The sequence below is a fragment of the Melanerpes formicivorus genome, unplaced genomic scaffold (assembly GCF_026170545.1).
Source record: "Melanerpes formicivorus ecotype bairdi unplaced genomic scaffold, bMelFor1.0.p_v2 SCAF_9, whole genome shotgun sequence".
NCBI classification, from domain to species: Eukaryota; Metazoa; Chordata; class Aves; order Piciformes; family Picidae; genus Melanerpes; species Melanerpes formicivorus.
In genome coordinates, this window is record NW_027142361.1 from 6,950,114 (window position 1) to 6,970,499 (window position 20,386).

At 45.6% G+C, this 20,386-nt stretch overlaps 1 protein-coding gene across 5 annotated transcripts in view; it reads right to left on the minus strand.

The window, feature by feature from the left end:
- Positions 1-320: 320 nt before the first annotated feature.
- VSNL1 (visinin like 1) overlaps positions 321-20,386 on the minus strand; it is a 199,211-nt gene continuing 179,145 nt past the window's right edge. For all 5 annotated transcript variants that reach the window (XM_068143005.1, XM_068143003.1, XM_068143002.1 and 2 more), the window contains 2 exons: positions 4,532-4,747; positions 321-1,353 (listed from right to left, as the gene is read on the minus strand). In XM_068143005.1, the coding sequence (XP_067999106.1) occupies positions 1,156-1,353; positions 4,532-4,747 (414 nt within the window). In that variant the 3' untranslated portion in view covers positions 321-1,155. The remainder of the gene's footprint in view (positions 1,354-4,531; positions 4,748-20,386) is intronic.

Here is a 20,386-nt window from a genome sequence, read left to right on the forward strand (position 1 = left end):
ATGTTAAACCCAGGGTTGTTCAGTGTCATAGGGTAAGAGGAAAGATTCTTACATAAGAGGGGAAGAACATTTGAAGGCAAGGTTCATGCCAAGCAAACAAACTACATTTAGTCTTCAGCTAACTTAAAAAGCTCTGTAAGCTCTACACTGTGAGATTTTTAGCATTAGCATCTTGGAGGATACACAGTTGCTCTGTTGGCAAATATAAAAAACCAGTAGCTGTAATTCTTATGACTCTGCTAATGAGTGAGTGCAAGAAGTTTTTTCCTCAGGCTTTCATAATGAAATATGTATTTCCCAGTAGCACAGTGACAGACAAGTAGAGACTGAACATTTTTATTTGTTTTCTATTACTGTGCTGATGATATGAAATAAGAATTAGGGGAGAAGGTCAAATGTTATAAATTTATTTTGGGACATATATATTGCAACTTCTGTGGAAGCTTTTGAAAATTCAGGCAAAGATCAATACACTTCCAATAAAACCTTTAAACTTCCAATAAAACAATATTTTAAACATTATATATATATATATTTATATGTATATTTAAAGGGATCATTTTAGCAGGATTTTATTTTTTTTTATATACTGCGTTCCTCTGACATAGCTCTTTCCAGATTGAAGGGATGCAAATAAGGTAAGAATTAAGGCAAACCTAAAAGGCATGCAAATGAAGTACATTTACATCCACTGACAATACAAGCACGTGTGGATCAGACTGAAGAGCTGAGGAACTCTTCCCCTCTCTCTGTCCAGTACTACTTTACAGCAGAATGGTGACATGATTTATAATAAACAGTTAACATTACCATGGGAATTCAGTGTCACTAACATTACTCACTCTAGGAGACACAGAGCTAGCATCAGTAAAACATGAACAATAAATAATATAATTCACTGCAGCACAGGACTGCTGCACAGGCTTCAGAGGAATAGGGTTGTTATGAAATGACATTGCACACATCACGTTGTGGCAGTTTATTTCTATAATATATACTTTTAAAATTCTTTAGCAAATTACATTCTCATGCACACAAGTGTTTCAAACACAAGAAGCAAGTTCATTTATAGGTAGTCCAAGCAATTTTTTGTGTGTGTGGAAATAGCTGCAAACTGAATGGAACATTAAACTTCTGTGCAGTCTATACACGAGCTCATTTTTGAATGTCACACTGCAGGAGTAATACAATGGAAGGATCACTCTTTGCAGCTTCTTTGAATTCATCCAGTGTGATCTGGTCATCTTTGTTCTTATCCATCTTACTGAAGATCTTGTCTACCCGTTGCTCAGGCGTCAGACCATCCTCGTTCATTTTCATCATTATCACAGTGCCCACCATTTTGTAGATGGCCTTTGGAAAGAAACCAAAGAGAAAATTCAATGAATTCATTAACCTAATTTTTTAAAATTTTTATTACATCTTCTGGAAAGATACTCAGAGCTAAAATGATTGCCAGTTTCCCTAAGGATGGATATAAACTACAGCACAGGAGGTTCCACCTCAACAGGAGGAGGAACTTCTTCCCTGTGAGGGTCACAGAGCACTGGAACAGGCTCCCCAGAGAAGTTGTGGAGTCTCCTTCTCTGGAGACTTTCAAGACCCATCTGGATGCATTCCTGTGTGACTTGTGCTAGATTCTATGGCCCTGCTCTGGCAGGGGGATTGGATTTGATGATCTCCAGAGGTTCCCATCCAACCCTTAACATCTTGTGACCCTAAGGATTTTGGTTTTTTTCTTAGAATATGATGTCCATGTACTTATAAAAAGTAAGAATATGTTTTACTCTTTTAGAGGTATTTAAGCAATGGCATTTTACATAATTTCTCTGGCGTTCTGTTTCACAGTGTGAAAAACTCTTGTAACCAGCTCTCTGGATCAGCCTTTTATTCAGTCCCCTGAAAATATTTCACATAAAATGTGAACAATCTGTTTTAGAAACCAGCACCTTTTAATAGGTTTCTATGTGTACATGTGAGCAAAATCTGGTATTAACTACTGTGGTGAGTTGCTGACGGATGAGTAGGGTGATAAACTTTATCCTTCCTGTTAGATGCTGTGGTCATCTTAAAGCTCATCTGTGAGAGCTCATTTAAAATTACTGTGGTTATCCCTGTAAATTTCTGTAATCATTGGAAGTTAATCTCCAGTAAGGGTTCAACTACTTGAGCTACAATCCAGTAATTTCATGGGTGTCACATGATTTCGAGATGGGCTTTATAAATCCTTTCCTGTGCTGGATATTTAAAGGCCTATATTCATGCATCTACTCTGCAGTTCTCAAAACTCTCATCTATTAAAATTTTGGTGTGCTTGCACCACCAAGGCATGAATGTATGTAACCTACACTTTTAATGATACAGTACTGTGGTGGGCTACGCCCATCCTGAAGACAGTCAGGGGGAGGGCTTGTGAGAGTTTTTGCCCTCCCTGGAGGGTGGTTTTCCCCCCGGGAAACTGTATTTGGTCTGTTCCACTCCCCCCCACCTTGTCCAGCAGAGGTATAAAAGGGAGGACATCGCAGCCATTCCTCTCTCTTCCTTCTGCTTTGTGGGGATGAAAGAGTTGCTGCTGGGTTCCCTGCCACATGGTCCTCCCTGCTGCTTCCACACTTTGCAAAGGACTGGTTCTGCATCTCATATTTCTTTTTCTTTTCCCATCCATCCTTGTTCCTTACCCTTGTGAACCCTGCCTGTCATTGTATAGAGTATATATATACTGTATAGTATATATATATATACTGTTTAAAGAAAAAAAATATTTGCCTCTCTTCTTCCAAGCCAAACCCAAATTATTTCTTGGTGGATTTGTTCCCCTCCCTTTTTTTCTCTCTCTATTGGGAAAGAGGAGGGGGGGAAGTGGGGGAGGGATTCTCAGCCTTGCCCCCATCTGAGATTTTAAGCCCCAGTTAAGGCTCAAACCACTACAAGTACAGCATCCTCCGTGCCTAAACTCTAAAGGGTTATGTGAAGATGTAACCTGTGGCAATGCCAGCGACGAGCAGTGTGAGCAATCTGGCAGTGTAGGCCTACAGCCTGACATGGTGGTAGGCCATGCTCAGCATAAGTGCAGAGCCAGCTAACAGTGTAGAAAAACAGTGCTGTGCCTGCAGCATGTAACTAAAACAGGGCTCTGGTAGCTATAAACACAGAAAGTTATCTTGGGACAACAGGACATTGTAGTGAACGATGCTTACGGTCAGGATTGTGCCCCAAACATTTGTGTAGGATATATTTCTCTGTGTGTTAACTCTCCTTTGTTCCCCCTCCTTTCTGGAGGCAGCAGGGGGGTATCCTGGCGCCACTGAGTCCAGGTAAACAGCCTACCTGGGCGTGGTCTCACCCCTGTGGTACGCAAGAGGCAGGCTATATGTTTGTTTCCCTGGGTATAGCATATAGTTAGGCCATATTTGGTAGGTGTCAGTTCATTGGTTAATCTTTGCGTTAGCAACAGATGCTTATTGGATCAGTATTCACTGGGGCAAATGGTAAATAGGGGTCGTTTGGTAAATGAGCCCCCCCACCTTGGTGTTGGAGCCTGTGTGTGTGTGCGTGCCAGTGCTTCAAGAGGCCTCGTGGTCCTTTGCCACCATCACCCAGCTGCGTGTGGTGCCATGGACAGCACTCCGTGGGATCAACCACTGCGTGATCCATCGCTGTAGGAGAAAACCTGTTAGCCCGTGTGAACCAGCGTTGCTGACCTGCCATAGCCCCCCCCGAGCAGGGAATCTTTGTGTCCTGGGAGAAGCAGCAGCCACGCGGTGTGGCCACATGGCCGGCGCCATTTTCTGTCTCCTTATTACGGCACATCCGTTCCACCTTCTCTGGACTATAAACATTATTAAGGAAAGACTTCACGAAGTTCTCAGCTTGTGAGTAAGCCAAGCCCTTCTTTATAAAGCTTCAGTTAGGATAGCGTTTAAATTGCTCCGGGTGGAGGGTTGCCGGTCACTGACCAACCCCTCCCCCGCCACTCTCTGACTCAGTTTCAATTATAAGTTCTGTGAATCATTTGATTTAAGTGCCCATACATAACATTCTGTAAAGATAGTTCCACTAACCAAATATTGATACCTGTGAAGGGTAACTGTAAATACCCCGTTACAGAGTTTGTGTATATATATATATAAATAAATAAACTTATATTTTCATTGATACATCTGCCGCTCATTTCTGAGGGCATATCCACTACAGACATGAACCTGCATCAACAAACCTTGCGTGTTGTTAGTAGTTGGACCAATAATCTATAATAGTGCGATGTGTGGTCACTCATAGAGAACCAATGAAGCCATGCCAACAAGGCACTCTGACTTTATATAAGTTCTAGAAGTTCCCTTGCTATGCACTTCTGCCTTTCCTTTCCCTTCTTCTATGCTTTACTATGCTATACTCGCACCATAGGCCTGCAATACTGGAACAATATTCGATCATATTGGTCAGCTGTATTGACTCCAATCTCCATCATCTATAGTAACCAAATGTTATTGATGTTCAGACATGTTCTTTTTGAGTGTCATGTTGATCTTACCTCTATAATTTCCAGCATTTCCACTCTTGTAATTTTACCATCACCATCCAAGTCGTACATGTTGAAGGCCCAGTTTAGCTTTTGCTCAAAGCTGCCTCGTGAGGTGATGGACAGTGCACAAATGAACTCTCTGAAGTCGATGGTCCCGTCTCCGTTTTTATCAAAGGTTCGGAAGGCATGCTGGGCAAACTTTGAAGCATCTCCATAGGGGAAGAACTGCAAAATAAAATAAAAAATTAGAACTGTGGGCAACACAAGGGAGCAACCTGTGTCCTTGCCTGTGAAATACTCAAGTGAGGCATTTCTGAAGAGTTGCTGTTGCTTCCATAACAGTTACAGTTTAATGATTATTAAAACCAAAAATCTTTCAGATTACCACAAACTATATGACAACTAGGTTTAATACTAACTAATTGAACCTCAAAGTGAAGTTGGATACAAATGGAGGATTGTACGTAATATTAGGCCTCGAGCACAAGCCCTATGAGGAGAGGCTGAGGGAGCTGGGATTGTTTAGCCTGGAGAAGAGGAGACTCAGGGGAGAATTTCTTGCTGTCTACAACTACCTGAAGGGTGGTTGTAGCCAGGAGGGGGTTGGTCTCTTCTCTGTGCAGTTTAGGTTCTAGGTGAGGAGAAAGTTCTTCACAGAGAGAGTTGTTAGGCATTGGACTGGGCTGCCCAGGGAGGTGGTGGAGTCACCATCCCTGGAGGTGTTCCAGAGGGAATTGGACATACCACTTGGTGCCATGGTTTAGTCATGAGGTCTGTGGTGATGGGTTGGACTTGAGGTCTCTTCCAACCTTGGTGATTCTGTGATTCTCTTGAGTATGGTGACTGCAGCGGGGTTGGACTAGACGACCTTTGGAAGTCCCTCTCAACCCAGACCATTCTATGAAATGCAGCAACCAGGGTGCATTTTAACTGTATTTTCTGTGCATGGGGTAGCTGTTATATAACTCCATTTATTTTTAAAAAAATGAAAATCCCCAGATAGCATAAACCCCTCAGGAATGTGTGTTCTCTTCTGCCAACCACCATCATGCAAGTGCATGAGAATAAAGAACAACACAGTGCAAGGCTTTTTGTGTTTAATATCTGTTACAAGTGAACACTGCAACTGACTGTAGCTTAACAAAATAATTTAAATGACTGTAACAGGCAGGCTTTCAGCTGGTATTTTTTTACCTTGGGAAATGGATGGTGTAAGATGTTTGAGACAGTAGTTGCTTTTTCTGTGGCTCAGACTCAAGAGAAGTTTTAAACCTGATGGCCCCTTACAGTGTGAGGACTGTACACTGATATTTCTATATTCCCAACATAATTTTATGGTGGTTTTCATGCTCCTAAAAGATAAACATGCTATGCCATGTTGTGCTTCTTAAAATTGCAGTTCTTAGTAAGCACTGCATTTAATAATGCAGGTTTGAAGGAAAGCTGTTGGTAGCAGCTGAGGAAGTGGTTCGGCATTCTACAGTTTTCCTTGTCCACCCTGTCCAGAGCTTTTACTGCAGGCTGATGGTTGCTGTGCTCAGCTGTGAAAGCTCTTGAACAATATGCTCAAATTTTGTGGAGAGTCTTAGGGATCTCACAGCACATACAAAAATGGGCACTACTGATTGTCTGACTAAACACAAATGGAGAACATGGCAAGTCTTTGCTGCTTTTGAGGAGGCCAAATGGACATTGGGATAGTGTCTTGTCCTAAAAGTGAAAAACTTAGTGCACAGCCAGCTGCTTGCACTATGTGGCCGTGTGGGTCAAGTTAGGAGCCACTCCTGCATTGTCAAAGTGATCCTAAACTGAAAGTTTCCTTGAAACTTACTGTTTTCTGTTATCAACATTTCAAAGCAATTCTGGATAACTTTTACATTGCTGTAGTGTTAGGAAGCTGGCATGGGTGAACAAGGTGCTCCTGGACTTAGGCCAAAAAAGAGAGTCTACAGGCAATGGAAGCAAAAATAGGCCATGTGGGTGTTCTACAAAGTTGTCCAAGCAGCCAGGGATCAGGTTAGGAAATCAAAAGCTCAGCTGTAATTAAACTTGGCTAGGGACATAAAAGGGAATAAGGGAAAAAGGGAATAAGGGAAAAAGGAATAAGAATTTCTTCAGGTATATCAGTGATAAAAAGGTGGCTAAGGAAGACATGGATGCTTTCTGAAAAGAAAATGCAGACCTGGTCACAAGGGATACAGAGAAGGCTGAGGTGTTCACCAGCAAGGGCTCCAGCCACACCACCCAAGCTCCAGAAAACAAAGGTAGGGTGTAGGAAAAGGAAGATCCACCCACTATTAGTGAAGATCAGTAAAGAACTGGAAGGGTCTATGGGATGTTGCCCAATCAGTATTTTTGTGGTTCCGTCACTCCACAGTCTCTGTAACTTAGTCTTCTAAGTAGCTACAGGAAAATGGGATTGTCCTTTTTGATGTCCAGAAAACCAGAATAAATTCAGGTGCTCTCTCCTATGATGCAGACTGAGAACTAAACTACAATGAAGAAGCTCACCTAGAAATATGGCTGAGGCAGACACCCCAAAATACTCAAAAGCCCAAGAACAGAGCAAGGGATTGGGAAGAGTCATAGCTGGAGATTCCAACGACCAGTTCTAAATTATTCTTGGAGAAACAAGAACATACATGAAGGGTTAAATCTTGGAGAGCCGAGCTCCAAGCACTCCTGGACTGATAAGAAGGAGACAGTGTTGGCCTTGATGGCTTGTGAACTATGGGAACTCAGTGCAGCAGTGCTGTTGGAGTGTGGTGAAGGCACATTATGCCCAGATACTGAATCTTGTCCCAGCATGTGGGCAAGTTCCCCCTCCTCTAGGAGGGAGACAAAAGCCAAGGCATTAGCCAGGCTTGCACGCACCCAGCACATGCAGTGCTCGTGCTGACACCAAGTATGGGCACAATTCTAGCTTCACGCTTTCTATAGGCTGAAGCCAGTTGTTTATGAGAGTGCCCATTGGTCAAGCCCAGCCTCGAGGAATCTATAAGTATCACCCCAGTTGGTAAACAAGTTGCCCCCTCATTCACTTTGTCTCTGTGCTTGCTCGAGAGAGTACCTCTCGAGCTGCAGCCTTTGCCATTGAGCTGCTTGTTGTTAGCTTCTGTCATACCTGCACGCATACTGAAAGCCCGTGCATGGTGAGGAGCCCAGAGGGAGGACCTTCACTGTTTCTGAGGAATCCAGCGTTGCTGCAGCCAGCCGTACCGACCAGGAGAGCCCACCGTGCCACCGGAGGACTGGACCAACCCTCGCGGGTAAGATCTGCCCAGTTACCGGGGAGAAGGGACTTGATAGATACCGAGTCCACGTATGCCTAGCCCCGCCGTAGCGGGAGAGAGCTGCCGAGTGCCACTCTGAGGAGCTGCCATATGTGCCGCTCTGAGCCCTGTGAATCTCAGGGAAGACTAAAGCATTGTTCGTGCCTATACTGCACCGAACCCGGGACCACTACGAGAGTCTCGTTGCTCCTTTAAGCTCAGTAAACAAGAATCCACCGCCTAACGCAGCCGCATTCTCTCCCCGAGGCTGTTTGCATCAGCCTGAGAACCGCCGTGGTTGGGCCGACCCCCGTAGCTTTGCCTGCTACCCGTCGTTCGAGCCACCGTCGTCCCGCCCTGCCATGCGAGCCGACTTTTGAGGGCCGACCCCACGGACCGACCCCGACCAGGACCGATCCCTGTTGTCTGAAGGGAATCGAATATCTTCCACGTGCTTTCCACCCACTAGCACTCAGTTCAAAGTATCCGCGTCCAGCAGAGTAAGCGCTGACGCGTAGAAAGATTGTGATATTGCTGTGTATAGCCAGGAGCCACCCACGTCCCGCCATCTAGTGGCCAAGCGGCAGAACTGCACCCTTCGTCATATAAATATAGAAAGGGTTTATAGATAGTTCAATTAAGTTATAATCATAACACTAAGCCACTTGTGGAATGTATTTCACGAATGTGCACTAGAACATGTATATAAGTTGGTGATTTATTGGTTATTAATAGTTTGATAATTAATAAAAATACTATTTTCATAATTAATATTTCATATTCATAGATTTAATAACCTCTTCACCACATGGAGGAGGGCAGATTTTTGATTACATGTGGTTGTTATGACCTGAGAGGGTCAGTCTTCAGACATACAGAAGAAGGATGTAATGGAGTCCCTGTTCCTGTTGTAAACGGCTTCTGCACTGTATTAGTTTTATAAAGAAGAATTATGTATAATAAAGTGGACACCTGGCCTGCATCAGGCTGCGTCCTGTCTCTTAATCGCGGCAAATGGTGACCCCCGATGTGATAGGGGCGATGAAACGCTAAGCTGCGTCCTGCTGTGTATTCCCTCGGAACTTTGAATGAGCTGCTGAAAGGAAGCAGAAAAATCTGGCTGGCCAGAGCAATCCCTCCCGCTGGACGAGAGGTGAGCCATGGGAAACATGGGGAACCAGGAGAGTTCCTCAGAAAGAGACGCTTATGAATTAATGCAAGAACTCCTTAAAAAGCATAGCAAGGTTATCTGTGGCCGTGATCTTAAGGAGATGCTGGAGTGGGTGCAGGAGAACATCCCGACAGTTACAATATCCAGCATGTTTACGAGTGAAATCTGGGATCAAGTGGGGGTGAAGTTATGGGATGCTGCTACTACAGGGAATGCTGAGGCGCAGCGTATGCTCCCATGGTGGCAGATTATATTTGAGATGATTAAAGCACAAGAAGGGAACTCGGAACAGAGTATTGAGGGAGCTCAGACTCCTCCTCTATTACCCTCTAAGCTGCCACCAAAGCCAAAGCTGCGGACTGAGACTTTGGGTACATACGCAGCAGAATACCCCCCCGAAGACGACCTCCTAGATCCAGGTCCTGTCTATCCTGAACGGGAACCAGACCTTTATCTCCGGGATCCTCATGATGTGTGGGCTTCTATTAAGCGCCAAGCTTTGCGGGATGGAGACACTGAGGTTGCTGCAAGAATCGTGGCTCCTGTACTGTATGCGGGAAGAGGGGGTAACCCTCAATGGGAGGCTTTGTCCTTCCCAGTGATTAAAGAACTCCGTCATACTGCCGCTGAGCATGGGCTCTCTTCTTATTTCACTAATATTTTAACATCTATACTCGACAATCACGTAATGACACCATACGACTTAAAATCTCTAGCACAACTGTTGCTAACTCCGTCTCAGTATACTTTATGGGAGTTCCAGTGGAGAAAAGGGCTCCAAGCGCTCTTACTTACATATGCGGGACATAACAATCAGGCTTTAGCGGCACTCACGCTGGATCACCTCATGGGCACAGGTCAACACACCGACCCGGCAGCGCAAGCCCGCGACTGCCTGCAGGAAGCCCTGGAAGCATTGCGAGAGGAGGCATGAAAAGCTTTTCTTAAAGTCCCGGACTTCCAAAAGCCACAAAAAGTTTTTACGAATATCGTTCCGGAACCGTGGGAACCTTATATGCAATTCATAGGCTTAAACTGGCTTTAGAACACCAAATCGATAATGGGGAGGCAAGGGAAATATTACTGTTGAAATTAGCTGTGGAAAATGCAAATGCAGATTGTAAGAAGCTGTTAAAATCTTTGCCTAATCAAAACCCCACCTTGCTAGAAATGATTGAGGCATGTAATAAGATAGGTATGATGGAATATAAGTATGAAACTATGGCTGCAGCTTTTGCAGCTATGAATGGTCCAATGAATACAGGAGTTTGTTATACCTAAGGCACCCAGGATTTGCCCTAAGTGCCAGAAGGGGAGGCATTATGCTAACCAGTGTCGATCTAAGTATAATTCTCAAGGGCAGCCTGCGCAGGGACACTGGACGCGGAGCGCAGGACGGCGCCGCGCGCAGACACAAATCATCCAGCCGTCACCGTCCAGCCAGATGCCGTCAGCACACATGTCTCTGACCTCCGCCCAGCAACAGCAGGCAGCGCAGGAGTGGACCTGGCAACCTCCAACACAGTAACTTTACTTGATACCACGGTACATTTATTGCCAACAGGTGTGTCAGGTCCTCTTCCAGTTAAAACTCAGGCATTAATATTACGTAGATCATCAACAACGATATCAGGGCTTTTTGTGCTTCCTGGGGTTGTCGATTCTGACAGCACAGATAAAATTCAGATTATGCCATGGACTCCGTTTCCTCCCTGCATGGTACCAAAGGGAAGTCGTATTGCACAGCTATTATTGCATCCCTTGGGATCGGAACGTCCCCCTGCAAAGGGACCTTTAAGAAATAAAGGAGGATTTGGGTCTACTGGGGATCCACAGATTCTGTGGGTACAGACTATCTCTCAAATATGTCCTATTTGTCAATGTGTCCTGAATAGAATAGAATAGAATAGAATAGAATAGAATAGAATAGACCAGACCAGGTTGGAAGAGACCTTCAAGATCATGGCATCCAACCTATCAACTAATCCAACCCACCTAAACAACTAAACCATGGCACCAAGCACCCCATCAAGTCTCCTCCTGAACACTTCCAATGATGGTCACTCCACCACCTCCCCGGGCAGTCCATTCCAATGGGCAATCACTCTCTCTGTGTAAAACTTCCTCGTGACCTCCAGCCTGAACCTCCCCTGACGCAGCCTGAGACTGTGTCCTCTTGTTCTGGTACTGGCTGCCTGGGAGAAGAGACCAATCTCTGCCTGTCTACAACCCCCCTTCAGGTAGTTGTAGACAGCAATAAGGTCACCCCTGAGTCTCCTCCTCTCCAGGCTAAGCAACCGCAGCTCCCTCAGCCTCTCCTCATAGGGCTTGTGTTCCAAGCCCCTCACCAACTTTGTTGCCCTTCTCTGGACACGCTCCAGCAAGTCAACATCCTTCCTAAACTGAGGGGCCCAGAACTGGACACAGGACTCGAGGTGTGGCCTAACCAGTGCAGTGTACAGGGGCAGAATGACCTCCCTGCTCCTGCTGGCCACACTGTTCTTAATGCAGGCCAGGATGCCATTGGCCCTCCTGGCCGCCTGGGCACACTGCAGGCTCATGTTCATCCTACCATCAACCAGCACCCCCAGGTCCCTCTCTGCCTGGCCACTCTCCAGCCACTCTGACCCCAGCCTGTAGCTCTGCATGGGGTTGCTGTGGCCGATGTGCAGAACCCGGCACTTGGATGTGTTAAATCTCATGCCATTGGACTCTGCCCATCTGTCCAACCTGTCGAGGTCTCTCTGCAGAGCCTCTCAACCCTCCAGCAGATCAACTCCTGTCCCCAGCTTGGTGTCCTCAGCAAATTTACTAATGATCGACTCAATGCCCTCATCCAGATCATCAATAAAGATGTTAAAGAGCACAGGGCCTAGCACTGATCCCTGGGGGACTCCACTACTGACTGGCCGCCAGCTGGATGTGGCACCATTCACCACCACTCTCTGGGCTCTGCCAGCCAGCCAGTTCCTAACCCAGCTCAGAGTACTGCTGTCCAAGCCATGGGCTGACAGCTTGGCCAGGAGTTTGCTATGGGAGACGGTGTCAAAGGCCTTGCTGAGGTCCAGGTAGACCACATCCACAGGCCTCCCCACATCCACCAGGCGGGTCACCTGATCATAGAAGGAGATCAGGTTGGTCGGGCAGGACCTGCCCTTCCTAAATCCATGCTGGCTGGGCCTGATCCCTTGGCCATCCTCTAAGTGCTGTGTGATTGCACTCAGGATGACCTGTTCCATGATCTTGCCTGGCACTGAGGTCAGGCTGACAGGCCTATAATTCCCTGGCTCATCCAACTGGCCCTTCTTGTGGATGGGCACCACATTGGCCAGCTTCCAGTCTTCTGGGACATCTCCAGTGAGCCAGGACTGCTGGAAAATGATGGAGAGTGGCTTGGCCAGCTCCTATGACAGCTCTCTCAGCACCCTAGGATGGATCTCATCTGGTCCCATGGACCTGTGGGGATCCAGGCGGCTGAGCAGATCACCAACTACCCCATTTTGGAACATAGCTGGCTCCTGCCAGCTCTGGAGGCCAGCTGTCTGGAAGACATTCTGTCCTGCTAGTAAAAATTGAGGCAAAGAAGGTGTTAAGTATCTCTGCCTTTTCCTCATCCCTTGTCACAATGTTCCCCTCAATGTCCACCAAGGAGTGGAGGTTGTCTCTGCCCTTCCTCTTGCTATTAATGTATTTATAGAAAGACTTTTTGTTGTCCTTTACAGCAGAGGCCAGGCTAAGCTCCAAATGCACTTTTGCCTCCCTAATTTTCTTCCTACAAGACCTAGCAACATCCTTAAATTTTTCATGGGTTGCCTCACCTTTCTTCCAAAGATGATACACCCTCTTTTTTTCCCTTAGCTCTATTAAAAGTTCATTAACCATCCAGGCTGGCTGTCTGCCCTGGCGGCTCATCTTCCGGCACATTGGCACAGCCTGTCCCTGCGCCTTCAACAATTCTTCCTTGAAGTAGGACCAGCTCTCCTGGACCCCTTTGTTTTTAAGGGCTTTATCCCAAGGAACCCTCTGAATTAGTTCCTTGAGTAGCCTGAAGTCCGCCCTCCGGAAATCCAGAGTGGAGGTCTTCTTGCTACCCCTCTTAGCTTGACCAAATAATGATGTATGGTCAGCAGAAAATAGTGCTTAGTGGTATTATTGATACTGGAGCAGATGTCACAGTGATTTCTAAAGCTAAATGGCCCCCCTGCTGGCCTGTAGCTAGTGCATCTCAGGCGCTGGCAGGCATAGGGGGAGCTGGAAAAAGTCATCAGAGCCTGAATTTCATTCAGATTCAGGGACCAGATGGACATATAGCTTCTGTGAAACCTTTTGTTTTATCTGTGCCTATGGTGCTACGGGGTCGTGATGTGCTTTCACAATGGGGGATGACCAGAAACACCCATTTTTAGAGGGGGCCATTGCTGTGCGTGACACTCTCCAGTTAACATGGAAAGCAAATTCCCCTCTCTGGGTGGATCAATGGCCCCTACCATTGGAAAAGCTTCGCGCACTCCAAGAACTAGTCACAGAGCAACTGGGGAAAGGGCATATTGTACCCTCCACAAGTCCATGGAACTCTCCTATTTTTGTCATCAAAAAACAAACAGGCAAGTGGCGCTTACTCCATGATCTCAGAAAGATTAATGATGTTATGGAAGATATGGGGAGCCTTCAACCAGGGCTACCTTCACCCACAATGATACCACGATATTGGCATTTAACTGTTATTGACCTGAAAGATTGCTTCTTTAGCATTTCTTTACATCCAAATGATGCTCCTAAATTTGCTTTTTGAGTTCCAGACATCAACATGCAACAACCTTTGCAGAGATATCATTGGGTTGTGCTTCCACAAGTGTGGTGGTTTAGGCTGGGTGCTGGCCCGGATGCCACTGCATAGACCACACCTGGGAGGTCCCAAGGGGTGGGCCCAGCCCAGGGGGTGGTCACAGGCAGGTATTCCAATCCCATAATGCCCTGCTCCCCTATAAAATGTCCATGCGGGGTCTTCACTTCCTCTTTTGTCCCCAGCTGCAGCCTAGGTAAAATGGCGTGAGCCGCCTCCCTTGGGCCTGCCCAGGCCCAAGGCTGGGTTGGGAGGGAGGAAAGAGCCCTGGGGGGGTTTGGGTGTACCCCCAGGTGGGGATGGGATGTTCTTGGGCATTTTCTGGGATTTCTCTCTTTGTCATGGTGCTTGTGGTTCTCTGTAAAGCTTTCATTGTTGTTTGTTTTTAAATTGTTTTTTTCTATTTAAACTTTCCATCACTTTTGCAATCCGTTTGTCTGAGTCGTCATTTCTGCCTGTGGTGGGGAGGGGGTTTGCCCCAACCCATTACAACAAGGAATGAAAAATAGTCCTACAATTTGTCAGTGGTATGTAGCAAAAATTCTTAGTCCTGTTCGAGAGGCATTTCCTGATGTTCTGATTTATCATTACATGGATGACATTCTAGTGGCAGCACAAAGCCCTGAGCTCATGGAGAAAGCTGTAGCCCTTACTGTATCTACAGTGACTAAAGTAGGTTTTTGTGTAGCACCTGAGAAAATTCAGAATGTACCACCTTGGAAATATTTAGGGTGGAGAATTTGGACCCAAACAATTGTTCCACAGTCTTTACAGATCAATGTACAGGTGAAAACACTTTATGATGTTCAGAAATTGCTTGGAACCATAAATTTCCTTAATCTTTTAAATTGTTTGCTAATTGGGGACTTTTCTCTGGCTTTGTAGTTTTCTTAGAACAATTATGTATGCTTTTACTGTTTTATTCTTTTTGCTACTTTTGCCTTGTTTATTGTAATGTTTATAGAGTTTGATTAATTGCTTTGTTAAAGGGATTCTTGTTATATAACAGAAGGGGGAAATGAAGGGTTAAATTTTGGAAAGCCAAGCTCCAAGCACTCCTGGACTGAGACATTGTTGGCCTTGATGGCTTGTGAACTATGGGAACTCAGTGCAGCAGTGCTGTTGGAGGAGGGCAGATTTTTGATTACGTGTGGTTGTTATGACCTGAGAGGGTCAGTCTTCAGACATACAGAAGAAGGATGTAACGGAGTCCCTGTTATTGTTGTAAACGGCTTCTGCGCTGTATTAGTTTTATAAAGAAGAATTCTGTATAATAAAGTGGACACCTGGCCTGCATCAGGCTGCGTCCTGTCTCTTAATTGCGGCACATACAGTTCAGTATCCCATTAGAAGACCATAAGCATGCTATGACTACCTCTTGTTCCATTTATTCCATTAACCTCACATAGCAGGGAGAAAAACATCCTTCTGCTCTTCTGATTTTTTTCCTCCCAGGCAAGACAAGGAGTTTCTTCTGAGGTGAGGAAGGCAGTGACATTGCTCAGAGCTACGCCTTGGCATTTACCACCTAGTAAGGTGAACAAATGGAAGAGATGCCTTTCTAGTTTGGGGTTTATTTTTCATTCTTTTTTCTCTGTCTGCCTCCCTCTAGGGAAAAAATGCAGTAAAAGATCCTTTAGGGACTGAAGACACTCTTGTCTGTACCTGCTGATTTGTATTCTTTTTAGCTCAGAAAGACTACAAAACATTGTCAAAACTTGTTTAAAAACCTTCTTGAAGACTTCCATTGGTCTGTTTTGAAATGATTCATAAGAAATGGAGTAAAAGAAAACCAAAACAGCTGCAGAGTAAAAGAAACCAGCTCTGCTAGGAAGTTATTTGACTACTAAAATACAGCAAGGCCTTAGTAAGGTGTAAAGACACAGACTTTAACTATTTTAAGGCTAGTCTGAGCCAAGTGGCAATGTGAGACAGGGATCTCTGGAAGATAGCCATTTTAGGTAAGGGGGATATGAGGAGAGCAGTAGAGTCTGCCTTATTATGGCACTGAGAAATGATCTCAGTCAATGACTCAAAAAACAAGTAAAGAAATGGAACTGGGATTTTCTGAGGCTACAGCCACTGAACAAGTTGGTGACTTCAGCCTCCTCTGCAAACCCCTGTCCAGGTGATCAATCTAAAGTTGAAAGCAACTGGTTCCCTTCTGCTCCAACAGTACCACTGAAAAGTGCATTCTAAACACTAGCATTGTCTCCTGCTTTACCCTTTTCATCCAAAAATCAAGATGAACTCTACCTGCCTGGGCTTTTTACAAGAGGCAGTTCCATGGGTGAACAGACACTGGTCACTCTTTTGGTTCTGTTTCTCCAGCCTTATCTCTTGCTTGGCCTGTGCATTTCCTGACTGGTTGTGTGTGAAGGAACTGTTATCTCTGCAGACAGCTACCAATTAGGAAAGTAAAATGGAAGAGAGGAAAAAAAAATTCCTCTTGTTCTGTTTTATAAATCTTGGAGAAGATTGGTTTACTGATTTTTAGCTCCTAGAGTGTTTTTAGACACCTCTCTGGTACATGGGTGGCTTTCAAAAGGTGCTGGAATAAAAGTATCTAGCAAATAGCATCTACAAATTGTACATAACTAAAGTCTTGGGGAAACTGATAAAATACCTAGAAATATTTATCTGTTTGACTGCAGATACTTGAGCATCTTTTAAGTGCCATACATAGACAACTCTGTGACCAGTTCTATTCAGATCAACTTTGGGAGAGGCCTACAGCTAAAACAAAGCATATGCTAAAGCATATGGCTGAAGCTTTTGCATATGGTTAAAACATAAAGTAAAAAACAAACCACAAAACCAAAAGCAATACACTCCTCCAGTTCCCCAGCAATGCAGGATAGATGTCTACTCCTTGTAACTCAGACTAAGTCTCTTCCCAGCTATCTGCTACATACTTTTGTCTGAACAAATGTTTTTAGTGCTTGCCTACAAAACAGAATTTCCAAAATCACAGCAGTGGGATGATGCAACAGTTTTTCCCTGATAAAAGGTCTCAACTTGGACATGGAAACCCCACACGCTCTTTCTTCCTCTACCTGAGGCAAGCTTAATGAGGAGCTCAGGAGAAAGCACCAGCTACAGCATAGTATGGATCAGGGAACTATGAATTCCCCAACTGGAAACCGCTTGTGTGAGCTAATGTTAAATGGATCAGAAAGAGAACAACTCTGTTGTTTTTTTAAACAAATTAATGGTTGAGGAACTGCTTTAGGAGATGAAGGATTTGGATTCTAGTATTTATCCCACTACATGCATTAAAAAAATATCTCCTTTATCTCAGGTAATTTTCACAATTCTTTCACTTCACTTGCACCTTATCCACCATGATACTAAGCAGAACATATATTATATGCAGTATGAGCCAATGCAAAAGATCCAATTACTTCAATGGGTTTTGAATTGGACATGTGATCATGCTAAATCTGAAAGTATTCCCTTACCACTGTCTAGCTTTCTCAAAGGTTTTCCCCAAGTTACTATTCATTGGGTGAGATCTTTAACCAACTGGAACACATCCAAATGTCATTCAAATCCAGACCCCCAGGGACTTCTAGGCAACAAAGGCAAAACCTACAAAAGGGCACAGGCAATGAAGAGCAATTGTCTCTATAGCCAGATCTTCCATTACTCCAAGATGTCCAAATGATTTGGCTGTGGATTTCCAAGGGCTTTTCTCATACAAGACTTCTGTCTGGACTTTGGAGGTCCTGTTGCCAGAGGCAATTAACTACATGTGACAGTGTTGAAGTCCTTCTGTGGTTCTTATCCCCAGCTGCCCTTTAAACGAAAAGCATTTAAGATGCATTAAGATAACCACTGAGGATTTCAGTCTTAAAGCTCTCCAAGGCAGTTTACTGCAGAGACATAACAGGCAATGAACGAGCACCCAAGAACTTGGCTCCACAGAAAAGGAACAATTTCAGCAGCTATGCATGCTTCCATTAACAATGTAATCAAACATTAAGGGATTTGGATTCCTGAGATACAGATGTTCCTGCTATGGTCCTGTCTCTCAGCCACAGAGTAGCAGCACATCAGCAGGGAAAGGCACATCATGTATCTTTGAAAGGTCTGGGGCTGTCTTGTTCATATGCATTGAAAATGAAGTGAGGGTTACAACAACTTAATTTCATTACCAAAATCCCAGAGGGTGGAACTGGATGATGTTTTTACACTGTTGTATGGTATGCATTCTTGGTAGCAGAGGATGGTTATGGTGGGGAGGGGGTCTGCTTCAAACCCACCATATTCCTGGCATTCTGCAGATTGGATTGCAAAAGATAAGACAGTTTAAATTTAGTTCTGGGCGTCGTTTTGGTTTTTTGGCAGTTGGGGCTCAAGTGTTGTTGCTGGGGCGATTGTGTGAGTTCTTGTGGATTGCAGGGGGACACCTGGTGCGTGGCCGGTGGCATGGAGCCCCTCCTGCTGTTTCAAGCAGGGGTGGTTCTTAACCATCGGAATTGGGGCACCGCTTGAGAATGCGGGACCTGCCCTTCCTCCACCTTTATTCTCTGCGGAGCGGCAGAAGCGATGGGGAGTGAAATGGGGGAGGGGCAGTGGCGAGCAGATCAGAGTCAGGTCCATTCTCGCTGCAGGGATAGGGCCAGCCGCTGCGAGTGGGCGAGCCCAGCTCCTGAAACCCAAGGAGGGCGAATGGGGACTCCAGCTGGAAAGCCATGCTCAAGGGCCCTGAGGACGCGTTTATGGCTTTCGCTGGAGGAGCCGTTTGAATGCCCGAGGGGTGGAGGCAATTTTGATTCTGTACCGCGGTGGTAGAGGTGGCCACAGCCCTGCTGTATACCCAGGCTGCGGCAGCGGCGGGCCCGGCCGTGCGCTCGGGCTGCAGTGGCGGTGGGCCTGGCCATGCGCTCGGGCTGCAGTAGGGCCGGCCCTAGTCTCTTCCCCGACTCTTTCAGACAAGTTCCGAAAATGGCGCCTAGCACCTGGCTCCATCTCCTTTCTCAGTAGGTTGTGGTGCAGCCCCTCCCTCTTTTGGGGGAGGGTTGTGTAGTTGGATGCTGTCACATTTTGGTATGCGAACGCCCAGTGGGGAGGTGGTCTACCTGTGGCATGCATCTGTATAGCCTCGGGCCGCGTCTGGAAGCGGTCAGCACTGGGCTTGGGATAGGTCCGTGCAGGGTTGTGAAAGGCTCAGCGTGCTGTTTTTCCTGGAGGGGTGGAGAAGCAGTTAGAGCCTGATTGTTCTGACTGGCTTGCTCCAGGGGTGGAAATATGCCACTGAGTAAATAGAGATGGGAATAAAGGTTTGGTTGAGAAGTTGTGAGGTTTTTCCAGGTGACCAGGATGTCCAATGAATCCATGGAGAACTTGCACCGCAGAAGAGTGAACTCTGCATCGCTGGGAGGTTCCATTGGATGAAAGAAGAAGAACTGGACTGGACCGACACTTGAGCCTGAATGAGAGACTGTTTGGGTGGATGCCCAGATGAAGATATAGACATGTCATCAGAAGATTTCTGATTTGATGATGTGTTTGGGTGCAAAGATTATGGTATGAAATAAGGGGTGGCATGTTGCAGTTTGAGCTGGGTGCCCCCTGCTGTGTTTACTTCCTGTGTCCAGAATTCCAGCCCAAAGGGGTGGACACAGGAAATTAGGTATTTCTTACCACAATCCTTTGCACCACTATAAGATCCAGTGTGGAGTCTAGCACTTCCTCTTTTCTTCCTCCTCCGTCAGCCAGTAACTGGGGGAGATGCCTCCTGGCTTTGGGCCTGGCTAGGCCCAAGGCCATGGGGGGATGGGCAGTCTCAGACCTGGCCAGCTGAGACTAGCCTAGCAGTAGGGGGGGAAAGAAGGAGCCCTGGGGGTTTTGGGTGTACCCTCAGGTGGGGATGGGATGTCTCTGGGTCTATTTTTGGGATCTTTCTTTGTCACTGCACTTTTCTGGTTTTCTGTAAACATTCACTGCTTTCTATTTAAACTTTCCATCACTTTTGCAATCTGTTTTGTCTGAGTTGTTTATTTCTGCCCATGGTGGGGTGGGGGCTGCCTCAACCCAGCACACAGATCCAGACATGATATTCGGAATTGTGATAGGATGACGACCCTCTTCTTAACCTTCTCCCCTCTTCCTCCCTACTCTGCATTATCACTCCATTATGCATATAAATCCTCAGAGAGGTCTAAAAGCTTTCACAAAATCTCACCTCGAGATACAATACTAATGCCACTGATCTCCATATGAGCTGAAACAAATGCTTCACTAACAGGATAGATGGGCATCCTCAACCTCTGCTCCACCACAGGTACAGCCAAAGGAAAATGGGCAGGTTGGATTGGTCTTGTGGGTTAACGATGCATGAAAAGCTGTCTGGAATAGCAGCAGGGTTTTGTGGAGTATGTTTCAAAGCTGAGAGCCTTGCCCAGCCATAGCTTCTGTGTAGTACCAGGCTAGTTAGCTGACAAATTTATTTTGCTTACCTATTTTTACTTTGCAGATGAAGCTGGAAAGAGCAAACACAGTCCTAATAAACTCTATCACTCTAGTGAATTGTATTTCCTCTGCCTTCCAAAATACAAATAAATTGATAAAAT